The sequence below is a fragment of the Tursiops truncatus genome, chromosome 15 (genome assembly GCF_011762595.2).
Source record: "Tursiops truncatus isolate mTurTru1 chromosome 15, mTurTru1.mat.Y, whole genome shotgun sequence".
Classification (NCBI taxonomy): Eukaryota; Metazoa; Chordata; class Mammalia; order Artiodactyla; family Delphinidae; genus Tursiops; species Tursiops truncatus.
Genome location: NC_047048.1, coordinates 7,153,317 through 7,173,888, shown reverse-complemented (window position 1 = coordinate 7,173,888; position 20,572 = coordinate 7,153,317). Strand labels below are relative to the sequence as shown.

The 20,572-nt window shown below is 52.1% G+C and overlaps 1 protein-coding gene across 1 annotated transcript in view; it reads right to left on the bottom strand.

The window, feature by feature from the left end:
* Window positions 1-697: 697 nt before the first annotated feature.
* The window catches only part of LOC117308183 (mucin-12), a 65,426-nt gene continuing 45,551 nt past the window's right edge, over window positions 698-20,572 (bottom strand). The window contains exons 3-13 of the mRNA XM_073793226.1: window positions 8,926-9,027; window positions 8,340-8,467; window positions 7,973-8,037; window positions 5,331-5,482; window positions 4,886-4,960; window positions 4,632-4,794; window positions 3,806-3,967; window positions 3,500-3,502; window positions 3,123-3,199; window positions 1,171-1,259; window positions 698-1,001 (exon numbers count right to left, since the gene is read on the bottom strand). Of these exons, the coding sequence (XP_073649327.1) occupies window positions 912-1,001; window positions 1,171-1,259; window positions 3,123-3,199; window positions 3,500-3,502; window positions 3,806-3,967; window positions 4,632-4,794; window positions 4,886-4,960; window positions 5,331-5,482; window positions 7,973-8,037; window positions 8,340-8,467; window positions 8,926-9,027 (1,106 nt within the window). The 3' untranslated portion in view covers window positions 698-911. The remainder of the gene's footprint in view (window positions 1,002-1,170; window positions 1,260-3,122; window positions 3,200-3,499; window positions 3,503-3,805; window positions 3,968-4,631; window positions 4,795-4,885; window positions 4,961-5,330; window positions 5,483-7,972; window positions 8,038-8,339; window positions 8,468-8,925; window positions 9,028-20,572) is intronic.

The following is a 20,572-nucleotide window of genomic DNA, read 5'->3' as shown; positions in this document are numbered from 1 at the left end:
CTCCCCTCTTCTCAAGCCAGCTTTACTGCCGCTATGGGTACCCCACCAGGTCACAGGGTGCAGGTCATGGACGCAGCTGGGCCAGTGCCCAGTCCCAGGATGGCTGAGAGTTCTTGGGTCTGTGGGTTCACAGGTAAGCACAGCCCCTCTGGTCATCTGGAGTGACCTAGGCCCCTCTCAAGGTCAGCAGGGCAAAGCACTCACTCTTTGGCCTTTCTGGGGGCTCCCCCCCTCCCTGGGCCCTAGGTCCACTCTCGGCCGCAGAGACCTCAGGCAGAGGTGGGCCCGCCACTGCCCCTGCTTGGAGCAGACAAAGGGCTCACTGCCCCACATGTGGGGCACAGGAAGGGGCCGAGCCTCCAACCTTGGAAGGAGTGCTCTCTTGAGAAGGACCCTCCCAGACATGCAGGCCTGCAACCAGGCCCCTGCCCTGCAGGGGAGGGGAGGAGACCACTCAGGCTACACTCTGCACTTTAAGACTTGCTCTTTTTTTTTTTTTTTTTTTGCGGAACGCAGGCCTCTCACTGTTGTGGCCTCTCCCATTGCGGAGCACAGGCTCTGGACGCGCAGGCTTAGCGGCCATGGCTCACGGGCCCAGCCGCTCCGCGGCATGTGGGATCTTCCCGGACCGGGGCACGAACCCGTGTCCCCTGCATCGGCAGGCGGACTCTCAACCACTGCGCCACCAGGGAAGCCCTAAGACTTGCTCTTTTATGGTAGGAAATTCCAGAGTGGGTGTCACCATAGAGCAAACAAGATGCCTTGGGGCTCCTGGATGGAGGGCAAGGGAGCAGAGGGTGGTCACAACAGTGGGGATGGGGCAAACCCAGCAGCCCTGAGAGGACTGTCCTTGGGCCTGACATCTGATTCCTCTTGGCGGCCCCGGGACCTGTGGAGGGCTCTGTCAGCCGCTATCTCGTCGTCCAGATCTGGGTGAGGGGTGAGAGCCCCTGTCCCCCTCTCTGAGCAGCTGTCACCACCGTGGGCCTCTGAATGTGGAGCTGGGGGGTGGGAGAGAGGAGGTACCGCTGAGGGGCCAGTAGTGATGGCTGCGTCCCCGGGGAGCGACCTGCCCTCTGGGCCGAGGGTGCCCCGCCCTCCCCAGGCAGCCCCAGGGGGTGGGGGACAGGGGAGCAGACCCTAGCTGGGGGGGGGTAGCTCCTGAGTCACCTCTGTGCTGGGGTCCACGTTCTGCAGGGAAGGCTGGAAGTGTCTGTAGACATTTTCAAGGCCAAACGTGTCCCCCTGCAGATTCTGACCTGTAGGGAGAGGTACTGGGGTGAGAGTGAGCCTGGGGGAAGCCAAAGACGCCCAGAGGAGGGTTTTTTTCCAGTAAAAGGACCAGCTCTGAAGAGTCAGCCCCAGAGCTGCCCTAAACTCCCTTCCCACTGCCCATCGGTCCTCCCAGCAGCACAGCTTGTCTGAGGCTCGGGAGGGGACCTGGGGAGCTGGCCCAGGGTCACGCGGGAACAGGAGGGCACCAGAGCGGCAGCCCTCCGACATGCTCTGGGGTCAAAAGTCGTGGCTGGTGAGCAGGGGCCCCAGGCCCAGGGGCCGCTTGGTCTGGGTGGGGCAGGAGGACGGGACTGCTTGCGGTCACCGTGCACACTTCCTCATGGCAACGGTAGCCACAGCAGACACAAAGCAGCTGCGCCTGGAATCTCTTGTTTGAGTTGGCACGTGTCCAGCACCCACTGTGCCCATCTTGCAGACAGACTTCCTCCTCGGCCTCCGGGCCCCAGGCTCCGGGTCCTCCTGGCATCTTCCAGAACATTCCCCTTCTGCTTCCTTCAAGATCCCCCGCGCAGCCCTCCACCTGCCTTCCTCGCCCACTGTCTCCCCACCGTGGGCTAGGCTGACCCCCAGTGCTGCCCACAGGCCGCAGGCCTGTCCCCAGGCTTCGGACTGGCCAGATCTGGGGTGCCTCCCCCTCCCTGTACCCTGCCCTCCCACCCCCGCCCAGCGCGACCCACCTGCTGCTTCTCCCCACTGCGCCCCGTCATCCCCGCCCAGAGCCTGCAAACAACACGCCCTGCCTGACTCACTGGCATCTGAGCTATGTCATCTGCTGTCCACGCCTCCCGGTCTATGCCACCCCCACTCAGCCTCATCGTCCCTCACCTGTGGTACTGTGCTTCTCCCTCCCTGGACTCCCCACTTTCATGCTGTCCCGCTTAGATCCTCCTGAGTGAGCTGCTCAAAACGAAGTCTGGTCCCCCTCCCTTAAAGCCCCTCCTGTGTGTCCCCCCATCATGGCCCACTGACCAGCCTTGACCTGGCCCTGTCATTCTCCCGTCCCACTGACCCGCCCTTGGGGGGTCAGACCCCCCCACAGACCGTGCTCTTTCCCACCTCCATGTCCCTTCTTAAGTAGGGACCCCTGCCAGGAAAGCCCTTTCCCTTCCCATCATGGGACAAGGCCTCGCTGCCCACTGGGCTGTATGTTCATGGGAGCAGGAGACACATGGCTTACTCCCCACCACTGCCCTGGCTCTCAGCTCAGGGGATGCCCCTCCGCCGTCTTGTCTGACCCACGCCCCACGCTGGGCTGGTGCAGGTATATCTATGCCCCGTCAAGCCCTGGCCATGGCCCTATCATCCTATTAACTGTGTGCGTCTGGTGTGCTGGGGGTGGCCTCCGAGGGCAGGATCAGGCTCTCAGCCATCCCTGGAATCCCTCCATCATGTTTGTCAGGAAGTACTGGGAAGGTTTTTCCACCGCAGCTGGGTGCAGGGCTGGGAGCAGCTCTGGGAGCCAGAGCAGGCTGAACCCACGCGGAGCTCCACGGAGGGGCAGCTCATGAACCGGATTTTGGAAACAGGGTGGGATGCGGGTGCGCAGAGACTCAGACCACCGGAAGCAGCCCAGTCTATGCAAAGGCATGGGCCACAGACTGGAGTGCACGGAACCTGACGGGGAGGAGCGAGAAAAGGCCGGAGGGTCAGCAGGGGCTGCCCGTGGAGGCTCGGGGTCAGGAGGCTGCAGAGGAGCCTGGCTTCTGCAGCAGAGGTGGGGCGACCTGGCAGGATGTGCGCGCGTGTCACCCACAACCCCACTGAGCCCGACTTTGGCACTTCTACACCCTCCAGCCTGCCCCGTCCTGGCCCCTGACGAGATCTACCTTCCCAGACGCCGGCGCTCTGGAAGCTGACAAGGACATCTTCTTCTTGCCAGTCTCGAGACAGGTTGTTCTCTTGCCTGCCAACAGAAATGCCGTGAGCAGCCCATGGCAGAGAGGCAGGGGAGGGGGCTCAGAGGCCTCTGAACCTCGGGCTTCCGGAAGGGGCTGTCCTGGCCAAGCCCTGAGTCAGGGAGGAGACTGCCCCCAGCAACAGTGGCAGAAAACAAAAAGCATTCCTGGGGATGTCACCACGGCCTGGCCCCCCCCAACTCCTCAGTGGGCCTCAGTGTCCTTATCTGTGAGATGGGGGCATTGGGCTAGAGTCAGGGCAGTTCCCTTCGATTGCCGGCCAGGTGCTGTGCTGAGCATTACTCAACCTTCTCAGGTGGGTCTTATGCATTTTACAATTGGGGGAAAGTGACGGCGGTCTTTCCCAGTGTCCGAGTGTGACGGTGTTGCTCTAGGGAAGCCAAGGTGATAAGAAGCACCAGGTAATTTCATTACATAATCCAATTCCAGTACATATGTTTTTGTTTCCATTTCTCTGCCAAACGGACATGTCCTGTCAGATCAGCAGGCTGCCCTGGGCCTCAGCTGACTGCTCAGCTGGAAGGAGCAGAGCCTCAGGTTATTCTGACTGTGGTCCCCTCTCCCCAGGCCCCGCCCCAGCCCCAGAAGCTCACCTGTGCAGTTTTCTCTGGGATTGGCTGAGTGAGATGGCCAGGACCACCACCGAGACCACCAGTAGCACCACCACGGCCCCTACGATCCCATACGCCATGCTCTTGCTGGTGCTGAATTCACAGCTTTCTCCCCAGTGCCAGTGCGTGTCCGAGTTCAGGCACCTGGGGACACACACAAGCTCAGGCCAGCCCACCAGCATCCCTCACCCACCCAGTCTCCCGAAAGAAAAAAATTAATGTCAAAGCACAGGAAACCAGCTCTCCCTCTGAGGACAGTTGCCGGGTGCTCTCCCTGACTCTCAAGGCTAAGGGGCGGGGAGGGTGTGCAGGGACCACAGATCTGCGGAGCAGGAATTCAGAATCCGAGAGCGCCGGTACCTCGTCCCAAACACGTGATGTTCACCCATCTAAACACTAAGTAGTTGGCACTTCGACAGCCTGTTACCGTGTTTTATACTTTGTACTTTAATTTATGATCTCCCGAGTGTCGCGTCCCAGCTACAGCGGGAGGTGACAATGGCACGGTGGCTGGGATGGTGTCAGGGAAACGAATGACAGATGGAGATGAGATCCATGGATACAGATTTGGAAATTGGTAACTGGAACTTTTTCAGGAAGGGGCTTGCTCAGTGCTACGATGCCTGTCTATAATCTGCGCCTCCCTCTCCCTCTGGTGGGGTGGAAGATGGGAGACCTGGGTAGAAGAAAGAGGGGTGTAGAGGAGGGGGGAGGGGGTGCCTTGCGAGCTCTGCCCACTCCCACCCTGCCCCCTTGGGTGACTGTCGGGGAGAGTGGGGCCCTGCCACCAGAGAGGGTAGAGGCTCACAGGCAACGGGGGCCACTTCGCTGAAGCTGGCACCTGCCGTGGTGACAGTTCATTTGCGACTTCGTCCCCAGGGTGCACTTGGTCACACAGGCCAGCTTCCCATTCAGATCATCCACGTAGTAGAATTGGGCGAATTCTTTCGCAACTTTCTGAGTGCATTGCCCTGGGGGTGGGGGGCGGGCAGGAAGCGTCAGCCTGGTGAACACGCCCTCTAGCCCTCAGGTTTACCATCCACACTCTGCGGAGCTGCTTACCTTGCAGGTCAAAGCCGAGCTTCATGGTCTCATTCACGAAGGTGTCCTTCTCATTGTAGCACAGGAATGAGATGTCTGCCCAGGGTGGTGGGAAAGAACAAAATAGATATGGCGCCTCTGCCCCCTGGGGGCAGCCAGCCTTCCCCTCCTCCTTGCTGGGAACAAGGCTAGTAGGATCTTGGCCATCCCCAGATGCAGCTGGGCCTGTGAGCTTGCTCAGATGGGGACATTAGGGCTGGTGACAACCTCAGCCCGGGACTGGGAGGGACTGCTGGCAGCAGCACAGAGTCTGCGGAAGGTATCCGGGCTTGACTGCTGGGGAGGGAGGTCTCTGGAGCTCCGGAAGAGAGGAGAGAGGTGAGGTGTGGGGATGGGGCTGAGACCTCCCTAAGCGACCCCTCCCATCCTTTCCCCACCAACATCAAGGGGTTTTAGATGGGCTTACTTTTGCACGCTTCAGAATTACTGGGTAGCTTTCCGGTCTCATTCATAACCTTGGCCTTTATGATCTTAGTGAGGTTTGCAAACAGCTCCTGAAACTCTGAAGTGAAGTTTGCCTCCATGACGACTTCATGTTCCACCACGACGCTGCCTTTGCTGGAATTAGGAATCGTCAGCTACCCTGTGTTGCCCGCCCTCCCAGTAAGCAGGGCCCAAGAAGCAAGAGAGGTGATGAGAAACAATTAGCCATATGTCCCAGAGGCAGGACAGAATAGAGACTCTTCCCTCCAGCAGGTAACAACCTAGAGGGAGGCTACAGAGTAAACCTGTGATAACAATATATGCCAATGGGTGGAATTCATTCCTAAAAATGGAAGCTGTTGGGCAAAGATGCGGAGAAATTGAACCCTCGTGCATCGTTGGTGGGAATGTAGAATGGTGCGGCCACTGTGGAAAACAGTATGATGGTTCCTCAAAAACTTAAAAACAGAATAACCATAGGGTCCAGCAATTCCACCTCTGGGCATCTAGCCCAAAGAATTGAAAGCAGAGGCAGGAAGAAATATTTGTACACCCATGTTCATCGCAGTGTTATTCATAAAAACTAAACGGTGAAAGCAATTTAAGTGCCCATCAGTGGATGAATGAATAAACAAAATGTAGTCTGTACCTACAATGGAATATTATTCAGCCTCAAAAAGGAAGGAAATTTTGAGACATGCTACAACATGCATGAACCTTGAGGACATTATGCTAAGTGAAATAAGCCAGTCGCAAAAAAACAACTACTCTATGAGTATTTATGAGTCGTAATATGAGGTCCCTGGAGTAATCAAATTTGTAGAGACAGAAGGTAACGTGGTAGTTGCCAGGGGTGGGATGAGGAGGAATTGGGAGTTATTGTTGAATGGCGACAGAGCTTCAGTTTGGGAAGATGAAAAGGTTCTGGAGAAGGACGGTGGTGGTTTCACAACAATGTGGATGGACTTAACGCTGCTGAACCGTACACTTAAAATGGTGAATTCAGTGATTAATGGCAGATTTTATGTTATGGGTATTTTACTACAATGAAAAAATTTTTAATTAAAAAATGTAAAGTAGAAGCTATTGGATTATATTTTCAAAACCAAAAAAGTAAGCGTTCAGAAATGAAGAAACATGAAGCTGCTTTAGAAACGTTGGATTTCAACCCAGAAGCTTCTTGTTAGACAGTCAGCAATGCTCTCAGAAGAGAGAACTTGAGACAAGGTCCATCACTAGTCACAGCCATTGTGACAGAGAAGTCAGGAGCAGGACCCAGGAGGACTTGAAACAACAAAATCCTGAGCCAGAAGGGAGATGGAGACAATGGCTCTGATGCTGGGTGGGGGTGGAGGACACTAGGCTATGGAACCCAAAGGGCCCTGGACATGTTGGGACCTGACACCCCCAGGCTCCCTTCCCACCCCTCTGTCTGCTTCTTTGCACTCTCCTCTCAGAGTTCTGATTCTCCTGCCTATCCTTTCAATGTTGGGGCTTCCCATGCTCCTTCCCTGGTACATCTTTGCTTTTGTGCTGTGACGACGGCCCCGGCCATCTGGTCTACTCCCAGGGCTTCCAGCGATGTCTATCTAGGGATGCCAACACCAGTGCCTCCACTGTAGACCCTTCCTATCCCATGTTTGACCATCAGCTGCTCCATCACTCAGCCACTCCACGTGGCTGGGCCCCCAGGCCAAACTCATCATCTTCGTCTCCCATTCTGCTCTTCCTTATGTTCCTCATTTCAGCAAAGGGCACCCCGCATTCCCAGAAGCCCAGAAATCTGGTGTCATTCCTCCTTTTCTCAAAACACCCATCAAACTCCCATGATCTGCTGGTCCTGCCCCCTAAAGACCTTTCACACTGGATACTTTTCTTCTTCATTATCACCTCTCAGGTCCAGGCTGCTATCATCTCCCTCCTCTGTCCACCCATTCTCAGCCCTGTAGCCAAATTGAGTTGTCTGCAGTGCAAATCGGATACTATCCCAATGGGCCACAATTGCTGATGCTTCACATCTAAATAGCTTGGCACAGGTTACCTTTCTAACCTCCTCTCCCACCATGACCCCTTTGTCCTCAAGCAGCCAAGTGTGCTTTATGTTCTTGGAATCTACCCTCCTTTCTCTCACCTCTAGGCTCATCGTCATTGATTTCCTCTTGTAACACTCTCCTCCTCCTTTCCTTCTACTTGGCTCATTTCTCCTCATCCTTCAAGCCTCAGCTTAGCTGTCACTTCCTCCAGGAGGATTTCCCTCCATCTCACTGAGCTTGCATTCAGGACCTCTCCCACTGCACCTTGTGTGTCCCTTACCATAATTCTAGACAGACTGCACAGCCATTCTGCTACCTGTGTTCTGCCACTCTAAGCTCCATGAAGACCAGAACCGCTGTGCTCCCAGCACCTAGAACAGGGTAGGCTTTCAATACTAGTTTGTTACTTGGATGAGTGCTGAATGAATGAATGCATGGTCTCAGAGCCCTCAGGTGTTGCCTTCTAGCTGGGGGCCTTTTTGACCCAGCCAGGTACTGATACTCGAATCATTCATGATAGGAGGAGACAGGAGAGCAGGCAAGAGAGAAGGAGCTTCCCATAGTCTATAAATCTCTCCACCCCCATACTCACAGTAGTTTCCTAATGATCACGCCTCTGTATTGTGGAAAGTCTTTGCTCCTGTAAGCTTTATCCATCTGAAAGAAACAAGACAGCTGAGCTCATAGAAGCCTGGAGTATGCAGCAGCCCCTGTTCTCTTTCCCCAAGGAGCCCCTGTATTAGCCCATAGGAAAGAAGGAAGGGAAGGCAGAGGGATGTTCCCTCTTCCAGGATGTGTTGGAGGGGTATGGCTCAAGGAAGGAGGCTCTCAGAGGAACCGCCTCCCTCTCAGGACTTAGGCTGAAGGGACCCAAGAGCTGAGAAGCCCTGAACAGTAAGTCAAGATGAGCCCTGGCATCCCCTCTCACATTGGTGAATCTAGGCTTCCTCTGCTCTTACCTGACTCTTGAATAGTTGAACAAAATTCAGGTATGTATGGGAGGATATGTTATTTAGGTCTTCTGTGAAATTTCTGTTAGTTACTTTCACTCTCAGTTCTACAGTGGCATTGATTTTTTCTGGGACTTCTGTGGGAAGAGGACACATTATGCATGAGACAGCAACCTCCCAGTAATGCCTTGCAGGATTAGTTAATTCTTCATCTATTGGTTTTGGGGAAGTAGAGGAAGTGTGTAGGAGGGAGGATGGAAACTCAAAAGGCAGGTAGGAGTTGCTGAAACTTCTGCCCCTTGCCTCTGTATACCAGGAAGAGCTAGTGGCCAGGATCACAACCCAGTGACACCTAAATGGAGGCCTCTAGATGATCATCCTGATGAGAGAGGCAGGTTAGCTAGTGAAAAGGACCCAGAAGGGGGAGGCAGAAGGTCCATGTTCTACCTGCGTTTTGGTCTGGGTGAAAGTCACATTTTCTCCTCTACCTGCACAATTAAGCAGTGGTAGCAAATGATCCTTCCAGTGCTGCCCTCCTATTTTAAGTGGTTAAGGGATGTGGGGATGATCTACAAGTCTCAGGAAAGGTCTTTACCTATGAATAAGTATTCCAAGAGGGACTGACACTGGTAACCAAAGTAGCCTTCGGTACAGGCACATTCTTCTCCGTTCCAAGTGGCCCCATTGTAGCACTGCCCTGAGAAGGGGTAGAACATTCACAGAGGTTACCATGGAAGCCCAAAACACAAAAACATTGACTCCTATTCCAAGTCCCATCGTTCAGACACTGCATTGAAAGATGGGGATGGGACCAGATGATCATGCAGCAACCGAGATCCATTTGTCACCACCTCAACCCCCAGGAGAGAGTAGGGAAAGGAAGAGGGACAACAGAGAGGAAGGAAGCAAGAGATAAAAGAGGACACACAAAGGGGCTTCCCTGGTGGCGCAGTGGTTGGGAGTCCGCCTGCCAATGCAGGGGGCACGAGTTTGAGCCCTGGTCTGGGAAGATCCCACGTGCCGTGGAGCAACTAAGCCCGTGTGCCACAACTACTGAGCCCGCGAGCCACAGCTACTGAAGCCCGTGAGCCTAGAGCCTGTGCTCCGTGACAGGAGAGGCCCACACACCGCAGCGAAGAGTAGCCCTGGTTCGCCACAGCTAGAGAAAGCCTGCGTGCATCAGGAAAGACCCAAAGCAGCCAAAAATAAAATAAATAAATTTTAAAAAAATAGAGGACACACAAAGAAAACAAGGGCCCTACAAATCAAAAGGGAGCAACATCATCTGCATGGATGATGTACATTGGTAACAAAAAGGCACTGGAAGTGTGGAACAAGATCACAAGGAGTACAAAACTGATTAGCTGATAAGGGAAGATGAGCAGGAGGAACCCATAGAGTGACAAACAAGGAGACTTACTTGTTGTCATAGCTGGAGAGTGGGTTGTCATCACAGCTGTGTGTGTACCAGTGAGTGGGGGACGCAGAGTTGAAATGGTACTGAAACCAGGGACTGGAGCACCAGTGGAGCCAGGTGAAGTGGAGGACAGAGGAGGAGAAAAGCCAGAAGTTGACTCCTCTTTGGCAGTCATGGTGATAGGTTCTGAGACCACAATGTGGGTAGAGATCTCACTGGGGCTTAATGCGGAAGGACTTGCATTGTATGTACTATGCAAAGAAGGGGTAGAGAATGATGGTGTGGACCCCTCTGTGGAGGTTGTGTAGAAAGTGGATCCTGGAGGAGAAGATGTGGTCATGTGTCCATAACCACCAGAAGTGATTAAGGATTCTCTAGGCCTTGATGTGGAAGCAGAAATTTCATTCCCTTCAGTAACAGTGCTGTTCAAGGTACCTGTAGGTTTTGATGAATCAGGAGTAGAGGTAGAAAATGTGGTTTCCTTGGTGAGGCCTGTGGTTGTCTGTGCAGAGACAGAGGGGGTGGTAAACAGCTGGCTGGAGCTTGAAGAGGAAGCAACGCTACCATAATGCCCAGGATAGGAAGTTCCAGACAAAATGGTTGATTTAGATGATTTGGAAATTGTCGTGAGGACCGAGGGCATTTCAGTAATTGCTGTTGTGTTGTGTCCAGTGCTGGAGGTGGTGGTAGAAAGTTGCTCAGAACTTAAAGGTGTAGAAGATGAGGAGTAAGAGGAGAGTGTGTGTGTTGATGGCGCTGAGAGAGTCGTGGACACAGTGGTTTCAATATAAAATGTCGTTGTTTGTTCATCACCACTGGATGTGGTAATGGATTCAACTGGACGTGAAGTGGACACGAGACTTCCATCCCCTTTAGAAACTGTTGTTGTAGGTGAGTCCATGAGCTGAGGAGAATCAGATATGGTGTTGTGATCTGTGGTTTTCTGAGTAACAACAGTGGCAGTCTGTCTTGATCCAGCTGGGCCAGTGAATGTCTCTCCATTGCTTGATGGGGCTGTAGAAATCCCAGCAACTGTGGTGTGGAAACCCTCAGAAGAGACTGTGGATTCAGACCATTTAGAAGTGGTGGTGGAACTCCCAGTGGCTGTGGTGTGGGAACCCTCAGAAGACGCTGAGAATTCAGTCCCATCAAAAGTGGTGGTGGAACTCCCAGGCCCTGTGATTGGGGAACCCTCAGAAGAGACTGTGGATTCAGACCAACCAGAATTTGTGGGGGAACTCAGAGGGCCTGTGGTGTGGGAACCCTCAGAAGCGACTGTGGATTCAGACCAACCAGAGTTGGTGGTGGAACTCTGAAGGCCTGTGGTTGGGGAAGCCTCAGAAGGGACGGTGGATTCAGACCAACCAGAATTTGTGAGGGAACTCCCAGAGGCTGTGGTGAGGAAACGCTCAGAGGAGACTGTGGATTCAGACCAACCAGAAGTGGTGGTGAAACTCCAAGGACCTGTGGTGTGGGAACCCTCAGAAGACACTGTAGATTCAGACCAACCAGAAGTGGCGGTGGAACTCCAAGGGCCTGTTGTTTGGGAACCCCCATAAGAGACTGTGGAATCAGACCAACCTGAAGTGGTGGCAGAACTCCAAGGGCCTGTGGTGGGGAACTCCTCAGAAGAGACTGTGGATTCAGACCAACCAGAAGTGGTGGTGGAATTCCCATCAACTGTGGTGGGGAAGCCCTCAGAAGACACTCTGGATTTAGACCAACCATATGTTGTGGTGGAATTCTGAAGACCTGCGGTGTGGGAACCCTCAGAAAAGACTGTGGATTCAGACCAACCAGAATTGGTGGCGGAACTCTGAAGGCCTGTGGTTGGGGAAGCCTCAGAAGAGAGAGTGGATTCAGACCAACCAGAATTGGTGGGGAAACTCCCAGAGGCTGTGGTGAGGAAACCCTCAGAGGGGACTGTGGATCCAGACCAACCAGAAGCAGTGGTGGAACTACCAACATATGTGGTGTGGAAACTCTCAGAAGACACTGTGGATTCAGACCAACCAGACATGGTGGTGGAACTCTGAAGTCCTGTGTTTGGGGGACCCTCAGAAGAGACAGTGGATTCAGACCAACCAGGAGTGGTGGTGAAGCTCCAAGGGCCTGTGGTGTGGGAACCCTCAGAAGACACTGTGGATTCAGATCTACCAGAAGTGGCAGAGGAACTCCAAGGGCCTGTGGTGGGGGAATCCTCAGAAGAGACTTTGGATTCAGACCCACCAGAAGTGGCAGAGGAACTCCAAGGGCCTGTGGTGGGGGAATCCTCAGAAGAGACTTTGGATTCAGACCCACCAGAAGTGGTAGTGGAACTCCCAGGGCCTGTGGTTGGGGAACCCTCATAAGAGAGTGTGGATTCAGACCAACCAGACGTGGTGGTGGAACTCCCAGAGCCTCTGGTGTGGGAACCCTCAGAAGAGATGGCAGATTCAGACCAACCAGAAGTGATGGTTAAACTTGCAGCGCCTGTGGTGTGGGAACCCTCAGAAGAGACTGTGGATTCAGACCATCCAGAATTTGTGGGGGAATTCTCATCCCCTGTGGTTGGGGAACCCTCAGTAGAGACTGTGGATTCAGACCAACCTGAAGTGGTGGCAGAGCTCCAAGGGCCTGTGGTGGGGGAATCCTCAGAAGACACTGTGGATTCAGACCCACCAGAAGTGGTAGTGGAACTCCCAGAGCCTGTGGTTGGGGAACCCTCATAAGAAAGTGTGGATTCAGACCAACCAGACGTGGTGGTGGAGCTCCCGGTGGCTGTGGTGAGGGAACCCTCAGAGGAGACTGTGGACTCAGACCAACCAGAATTTGTGGGGGAACTTCCATCCCCTCTGGTGGGGGAACCCTCAGAAGAGACTGTGGATTCAGTCCAGCCCAAAGTGGTGGTGGAACTCTGAAGGCCTGAGATGTGGGAACCCTCAGAAGAGATGGTGGATTCTGACCAAGTGGAAGTCGTGGTGGAACTCACAGTGCTTTCGCTGGAAGCAGAACTTGGATTGCAAGTTGTGGATGTCTCTCCTGGAATAAAATAAGTGGTAGACAGTTGATGAGGACTTGAAGGGGATGCAGTTCTTCCACCACTTTCGGTATAGGTGGTCGGAGGACTGTTGTTAACAAATCTGAAACGTGTCTAGAGAATTGTTTCTTTAGTGAATGTCATGGCTGTTTGTCCAAAGACTTGAGTGGTGGTTGATTCACCAGAACCAGAAGGTGATGAAGCTCTTATATTATCAGTAGTATGGAAGGTGGCAGATGGAACTGATAATTCTTAGAGTATTGTAGGAAAAGTGGATTGCCCGGTAGTAATTATGGCTGACGGTCCATCACCACTAGAAGTGTATAGGAGTCACCGGGACTTGTTTCGTGGACATTCTTGGTTAAGGTGTTTGCAGATGACACCGTGAATTGGGAAAACTCAGAGATGATACTTTGGTATGTGATTTTGTTACTGAGTTTAATGGCAGTCTGTCCCAGGCTGCCTGGGACATAGCTTGTCAGCCTGTGACACTGAAGCACGGCTTTCCTTTTCAGGGGTATAGGATGCCCCTATGTCAGGGGCATCTGTAGATATGGATAATTTACCAATGGTGATCTAGACCTTTGTCTCTTCTGTTGAGTATAGTAGTTTATTTATAGGGCAAAGTATCACTAGCTAATATTCTGGGGGTTAATGTGATCTATGACTTGACTTGTTAGTTGTATGGCTGTGGATTTTGACAAATCTGTATGTTCATATATATACACACACACACACATATATACACATATACACATATATACGTGTATATGATTTTTCTCAACCCACAGTGTCATCTGCAAACACCTTAAATAAGAATGCCTCCGTATCAAATATATATGTATACTGTTACCCAATATTGCCTGTACATTCCTCCCAGGCACCCAGAGACATGTTCATTTCCTTTGGCACTCTGCATAAATTCAAGCTGATATTAGTACTTACACACCCCCTGCACATTCCTTTTGCCCCTCACGTTCTGTGATCTGCAGGCCACACACTCCCCTTCCGTCATGTGACTGACACTTAGTCTGACAAATCTCTCTTCACAGTCCTTTACATGTGAGATTCCTCCTCTACCCCAGCACTTCCCACTGACCCAGGAGGAACAGGAGAGCTAAGGCAGTCACCCATTACTGTGGATAATTCATCCCCTGTCCTTTCTCTCCAGATATACTTACACAGAGGCTAGCCACTCTACCTGGAATACTACCACCACTACCTGGCTGTCCTGGGACCCCGGCGACTGCCCAGATGAGCTCTTCCTCCACCCTGGTCCCACAGCCCACTCGATGGGCTGCAGCTCTCTGATAATGGGAGCTGGGCTTGCACCCTGGGACTGGAGGGCTTCTTCTGTGTTCTCTGTGCCACTAAGAACATGTGACTGCACATGTGAGACTCTATTTTCCTATGGAAGTTGGGACTATAATCTCTGGCTCCTCTTCACCCTGCCTATAAGACGAATAAGATGGAATATGGATAGAATCTTTGTGGCAATCGTGCCATAAATCTAGGGATTATTAGGGATTCCACAGGATGGTGTATAGAAACCTCCTTGAGAGGGCAGGGCATGCGACCGCCTGTCCCTCCTGTCGGTCCCCCACTCCTCTGCAAAGATGCCCTGGGGCTGCATCTTTCTCACCTCTAAGGAAGGTGGACTTTGGCCCCTGGCAGAGAGGACTGTGGAGGCCGTCAAGGCAGTGGCACCCTCCGCCCTCCCAGACGCTCCCATTTTCACAGGGTCCTAAAAGAGGCAGACAGTCACAGGGAGAGGCCAGGAGCTGGACCAGGACTGGAGGCCAGGGTAGTGGACAATTAGCGAAGATATGTCATTCACACCAACAGTTCTGGATCGTTGGCTTTGCAGAGCTACCATCAGAACATTAAGGGAGAGACTTCCCTGGTGGTCCAGTGACTAAGACTCCATGGTCCCAATGCAGGGGTCCCAGGTTCGATCCCTGGTCAGGGAACTAGATCCCGCGTGCCGCAACTAAGACCAGGAGCAGGCAGATAAAAAAAAATTTTAAAAAGAAAAAGAACGTTGGGGGAAGAGTGATATCAAATCGTTGATTAAGGCAGTTCGGGTCAAAGGTGGCATAATGCCTATGATTTGTGGAATTCTAAAGCAATGTAAAAAATTGACAAGATTGCTTGGTTGTTTTTAAGTCAGTAGATATGTTTGTTTTGCCCAATTCTCCTGCCTACGGAGTTAGGTTTTGCCTAATTCAGCATGGGGAAGAGAAGCGGCTGAGCTGAGAGGCTGCCAAGGGTGGAGGTGGGGCCTCCCTGGGGCTCGGGTATGAAGAGGCTCAGAGAGAGAGAGAGAGAGAGAGAGAGAGAGAGAGAGAGAGAGAGAGAGCACACATGGGGCCTCTGGTCAACCCAAAGCAGAGGGTAGCAGGGCTCAGAGTAAACCCAGGCTGGCGGACAAATGAGCCCCTACCCCTCACGGGGTGTCCTGGCCCCCCAGTGCAATTCGGGGGCAGTCAAGGCCCATTTGAAGGGACAGTGGGAGTCAACAGGGTGGGAGAGGGAGGGAACCACCCTTCTGCCTTTCTCAGAAGGCTTTGAAAAGAAAGTAATATCGAAGCTGTCTTTTTCCCTTCTTCTTTAAAAAGAAGGGGTTTTGTGGACTTAGGCATTACAAATTTTACTGGACTTTTTAAGTTATAAAAGTAGACTATTTTTGCTGAGAAAGTCAAACAATGAGAAAGCATATAAAGGCAATTTATGATCGTGTCCCTAACTGAGTCACAAAGAATAAATAGGGGTGGGGAGAGGTGACATTTATTGGCGGCCTATCAAATTCCTGTGTAGCCATATCACAACTGTAACTCAATGACTGTGTATGTAATTCCCTCTGCCCCTCTCTGAGACATAGAGAACATTTCTGCCCCGTTCAGCCTGAACCAGAGAGGCTGCTGCATGAGCACGTCTTGAGTAAAGGAGAGAATGAATACTGGAACGTCTACCTGACACTTCTTCTTAGTTATTTAATGTAACCCTGGGAGGTAGACATGAATATTCCTGTTTCACACCTGAATTGAGGGTCTAAGGGTTAAATATTTTCCGAGTTCACCCAGCTGGAAGGTAGAATTCAAGCACAATCTGAAGGTAGGTTTTACTTTTAGCACAAGAAAAGGGTTTCTCGAGTGGCGAAGAGCAAAGAAAACCTTTCAGGCAGGGGGAACAGCATGTGTGGAAGCTCAGAGTACATGTTTGGGGCGGAGCTAAATACTGAGAGACCAGAGGGGGCAGAAGGAAGGCTGGCAAGGTGGGTGTGAAGCCAGCTCTGGACTTGACTCAGCAGCAGTGGAGAACATCCAGCAAAAGGCCATGATCACAGCTGTGCCTTGGGAGCAGAGCCCTGGAGTGAAGGGCAGTGAGGGCAGAGGCATGGAGATTGACTGATGAGCCCACGGCAGTTACATAGTGGGACGCCGGGGGCCCCAGTGAAGGCCAGGACACTCGTTGGCATGGCCTCTGGACAGGCTGTCTTTGGTCTTTATTCCTGAATTCACACCATTTACTCCCTTTTACTGCCACCCATGTCTTCGCTATAGTTGCCGACCAGCTCGAGTGCCCAAATCCCTGTCCTTTTCACCAGGCTGACCTTCCTCCTGGAATTTCTCATCTCCTTCAGGTCCTAAGACACCACTGCCTCCTAACCACCCTTCTCCTCCCTGGTGCTGTTCTTTCCTGCTCACTATCTAACTGAGACCCTCAAGATAAAGGCTCTGGGGCTTCCCTGGTTGCGCAGTGGTTGAGAGTCCACCTGCTGATGCAGGGGACACGGGTTCGTGCCCCGGTCCGGGAAGATCCCACATGCCGCGGAGCGGCTAGGCCCGTGAGCCATGGCCGCCGAGCCTGCGCGTCCGGAGCCTGTGCTCCGCAACGGGAGAGGCCACAACAGTGAGAGGCCCGCGTACCACAAAAAAAAAAAAAAAAAAAAGATAAGGGCTCTGCCGTATCCCCCACCTCCCCGGCAGCAGCCCCGTCCATGCCCAAGGCTTTCACTCATTTCTGGGAGGGACAAGAAAAAGGCACCCTAGACTGTGCCCTGTGAAGAGCTTCAGAACCTTCCCGGCCTGAGATTCCGGTGGTCACGTCATCCCCAAAGGATGCGTCAGAGAAGTTGAGCAAACTCCTTCCCAAAGTCAACCTCCAGGGTCAGAAGATGTTCCACCAGGAAGCTGAGCAAAGGAAAAACACAGACATTCTCCACAGAAACAATGTACATGGCCAATGAGCCTATGAGAAGAAGATGGTCAACTTCACTGGTAAGCGTATCACATCGCACCCCCCTCTGTGATGTTAAGTAACGTAGCTGGTATTGGTTGGGGAATAAGATGCTGATGGACGTTAGCTTAGTGTCATATTTCTAAAGGATAATTTTGAAAATGTGCATCAGGGATCGTGGCAGAGTCATACCATTTTAATGATTCCACTTCTAGTTACTGACCCTCAAGTAAAGTAATCTGATGCAGATTTTTTTAAAAAATGTTTTACGAGAAGGTTTATTGCATCATTATCTATGAAAGATTGGGGAAAACCTGTCCAAGAATAAAAGAATAGGAGACCAGTTAGAGGACTAGGGTATTCCATAAAATAGAATATTAATCAGCCACTGAAACAGAAACTGCCCCTAGAATAAATCTACGTACCTATTCAGAAAAAGACCAAAATGTTAGCAACGTTCATCTGAGTGGTAAGCTTAAGAGAGATTTTCCTCCTTTTGTTTGTCTATATTTTCTAAATGTTCTACCATAAATAGGCATTCACGATATAATGTCTAAACATAATAAATGCATATGCTGTAAAAATTAAAACTTAGGTGTGCCCAGTACCTTGGAGAACTCATGCAAAATCACTAATAATTCCCAAGCTGGGATTCCCCACACCTTTGTGATCAAAATGCTTTAACAAAAATGATCTAATGTCTGTGTTGCACTAGCCATCCAAGACACCAGCTCTCCTACCAAACAAGTAAAATTTTACTTTCTTGTCCTGTGTACAGTTCTTATCGCTTCTTTCTTTAAAAGATAATCATTTGAGTTAGGCAGCTGGTTTGCCAAGCAAGTTTTTCACTTGGTGGCATTCTTGGGAAAAAGCCCTCGAGAACACCTTGGGACAAGTCTGAAGATCGCCATCTCGATATAAGACGGTCCCCTCCTACCACCTCCAAAACACATTTCTGCTTGTGGTGGCTCAGCGGGGTCCATGGGAGCAGCCCTGAAGGGTGGGGTGTGGAGCGGGGGGCACACCTGTGAGGGCAGGTGCTACCCAGCTACGGGATCTTGTGCAGTTAACCTCTCTGAACTTCCATTTCCCCCGGAAAATGGGGATGAATGATGCCTGCCTTCACCACCCTTCTCATTCTAGAACAGGGGTCCCCAACCCCCGGGCCGTGGACGGGCACCAGTCCGCAGCCTGTTAGGAACCGGGCCACACAGCAGAAGGTAAGCCGCGGGCAGGCGAGCGAAACTTCATCTGCCGCTCCCCGTCGCTCCCCATTGCTTGCATTACCGCCTGAACCAACCCCCCGTTCCCCACCTCCTGTCCATGGAAAAATTGTCTTCCACAAAACCCGTCCCTGGTGCCAAAAAGGTTGGGGACCACTGTTCTAGAATATCCTACAAAAGAAGCCATGTGGGGGCCACTAGGCTGTGTCACTCAGTCCTGGGTGTACTTTCAGCCCTGCCACACACAACCTCAGTGACTTGGGCCTGTCTCCTTTTCTGGAAGGTCATTCCCACCTGGCAGAGTCGCCTTAGGGGTGAGACAAGGCCGGGGCCACCTTGCCTCCGCCCCCCACCCCCTGCCCTGCACACACCTGTGGCGAATGAATGGGCTTCCCGGCTTCCTAGCACCAGCAGCCAGGGCCACCTGCCGCTGCCCCTGCCCACTGCCTCCCTGAGGGCTGTTGCTCTGATTGCTGTAGAAGCATGGTAGAGTGGGTTGAATTATGTCCCCCCAAAAGATATGTCCAAGTCCTAATCCCCATATACCCTTGAGGGTGACCTTATTTGGAAATAAGGTCTTTGCAGATGTAATTAAGTTAAGGATCTCAAGATCAGATCATCCTGGATTTAGGGTGGGCTCTAAATCCAATGACTGGTGTCCTTATAAGAGAAAGGCAAGGGGGGTTTGACACAAACAGGGAAGCAGGCTATGAGAAGACAGATGCAGAGGTTGGAGTGATGCCACACAGCCAAGGAACGCCAAGAACCACCAGAAGCTGGAAGGGACAATGAGAGCCTCTGGAGGGACCAGGCCCTGATGATACCTTGTTTCGGATTTCTGGCCTCCATAGCTATGAGAGAATAAATTTCTGTTGTTTGAAGCACAAAGTCTATCGTAATTTGTTGTAGCAGCCTCAGGAAACTAACACACACGGACACCCCCAGTTAGAGCATGTGGTAAAGAATGTGGGCTCTGGAGCCTGACAGCGTGGGTTCCCATCCTGGCTCCTCCACCTGATAGATGGGAAGCCTTGAACTAGTTAGTTAACATCTCCATGCCTCAGTTTCCCCATGTAAAACAGAAATCAGTAACAGTGCTTCTTCCCAGGGTCGCTGGGAAATTTAACTGAGCTATCAGTTAGAACACTGTCTAGCATACAGTAGGCCCTCAGTGAACACCAGCAGTTCTGATCATTAGTGTCATACCCAGACAGCGGGAGGCGTGGCTTCCTGATGTGTTGTACCCAGGGAATCTGTTTGTCACTACTCCAGTTCTGTCCATAGCTACGTATGGCTTTGTCGGTTCTGAAATTGTCTAAAGGCTTTGAGCATCTATTACGACTCCCTCCCCGGACTCCCCGTCAGCCAGCAAACTCCAGTGTCACCTCTCCCTACAGGCTCCCAGATCAGCCCAGGCGGACAGCCTCTGAGTGGTACCCTCTTCACCCTCCTCCACCGGGGCCCCTCTCGGAGCCTCAGCAGCAGCCCCGGGTTGTGGTTCTTTCTGCCCCGTTCCCGTGTTTCTCTCTAATAAACAAGACTATAAACTGGCTTATTCATCCTACCTGGTTCAGAGTACCTGCCTGGGCAGAGCCAGGTCTCCTGTGTTTGCTGAATGGGTAAGTTTATTACTCTGCGTAAAACACTAAACGTAAACCCCCCCCATGACTCAGTGATTCTACTTCCAATTATAAATCCAAGAGAAATGAGTGCACGTGTCCATCCAAAAATGTGTACAAGACCTGTAGTGGCTTTATCCATAATATCAAAAACAAAAAAATACAACTACTGCCTTTTAATTGCTCTAAATTTATGTCACCTACGCTTCAAAGGTTGCCCCTTTGTCTACTGTGAACAAGTCTGTTGTGACCTTCACCACACTTTTTTTTTTTTTTTAAACCCCACATTTGTTTATTTATTTGGCTGTCATGGGTCTTCTTTTCTGTGCGAGGGCTTTCTCTAGCTGTGGCGAGCGGGGGCCACTCTTCATCGCGGTGCGCAGGCCTCTCGCTATCGCGGCCTCTCTTGTAGCGGAGCACAGGCTCCAGACACGCAGGCTCAGTAGTTGTGGCTCACGGGCCTAGTTGCTCTGCGGCATGTGGGATCTTCCCAGACCAGGGCTCGAACCCGTGTCCCCTGCATTAGCAGGCAGATTCTCAACCACTGCGCCACCAGGGAAGCCCCAGCACACTTTTATACACCGGACGTTTCCACTTCCACTTTCACCTTTCTAGACTCCAGAACTCTGACCCCTTGAGGTTCCCTGCTGCCATCCTGAGCAGCTCCTCCCCCACCCTTCCTAGGAACACTCTGGAGCTTCATGTACACAAAACAGGACACAGAC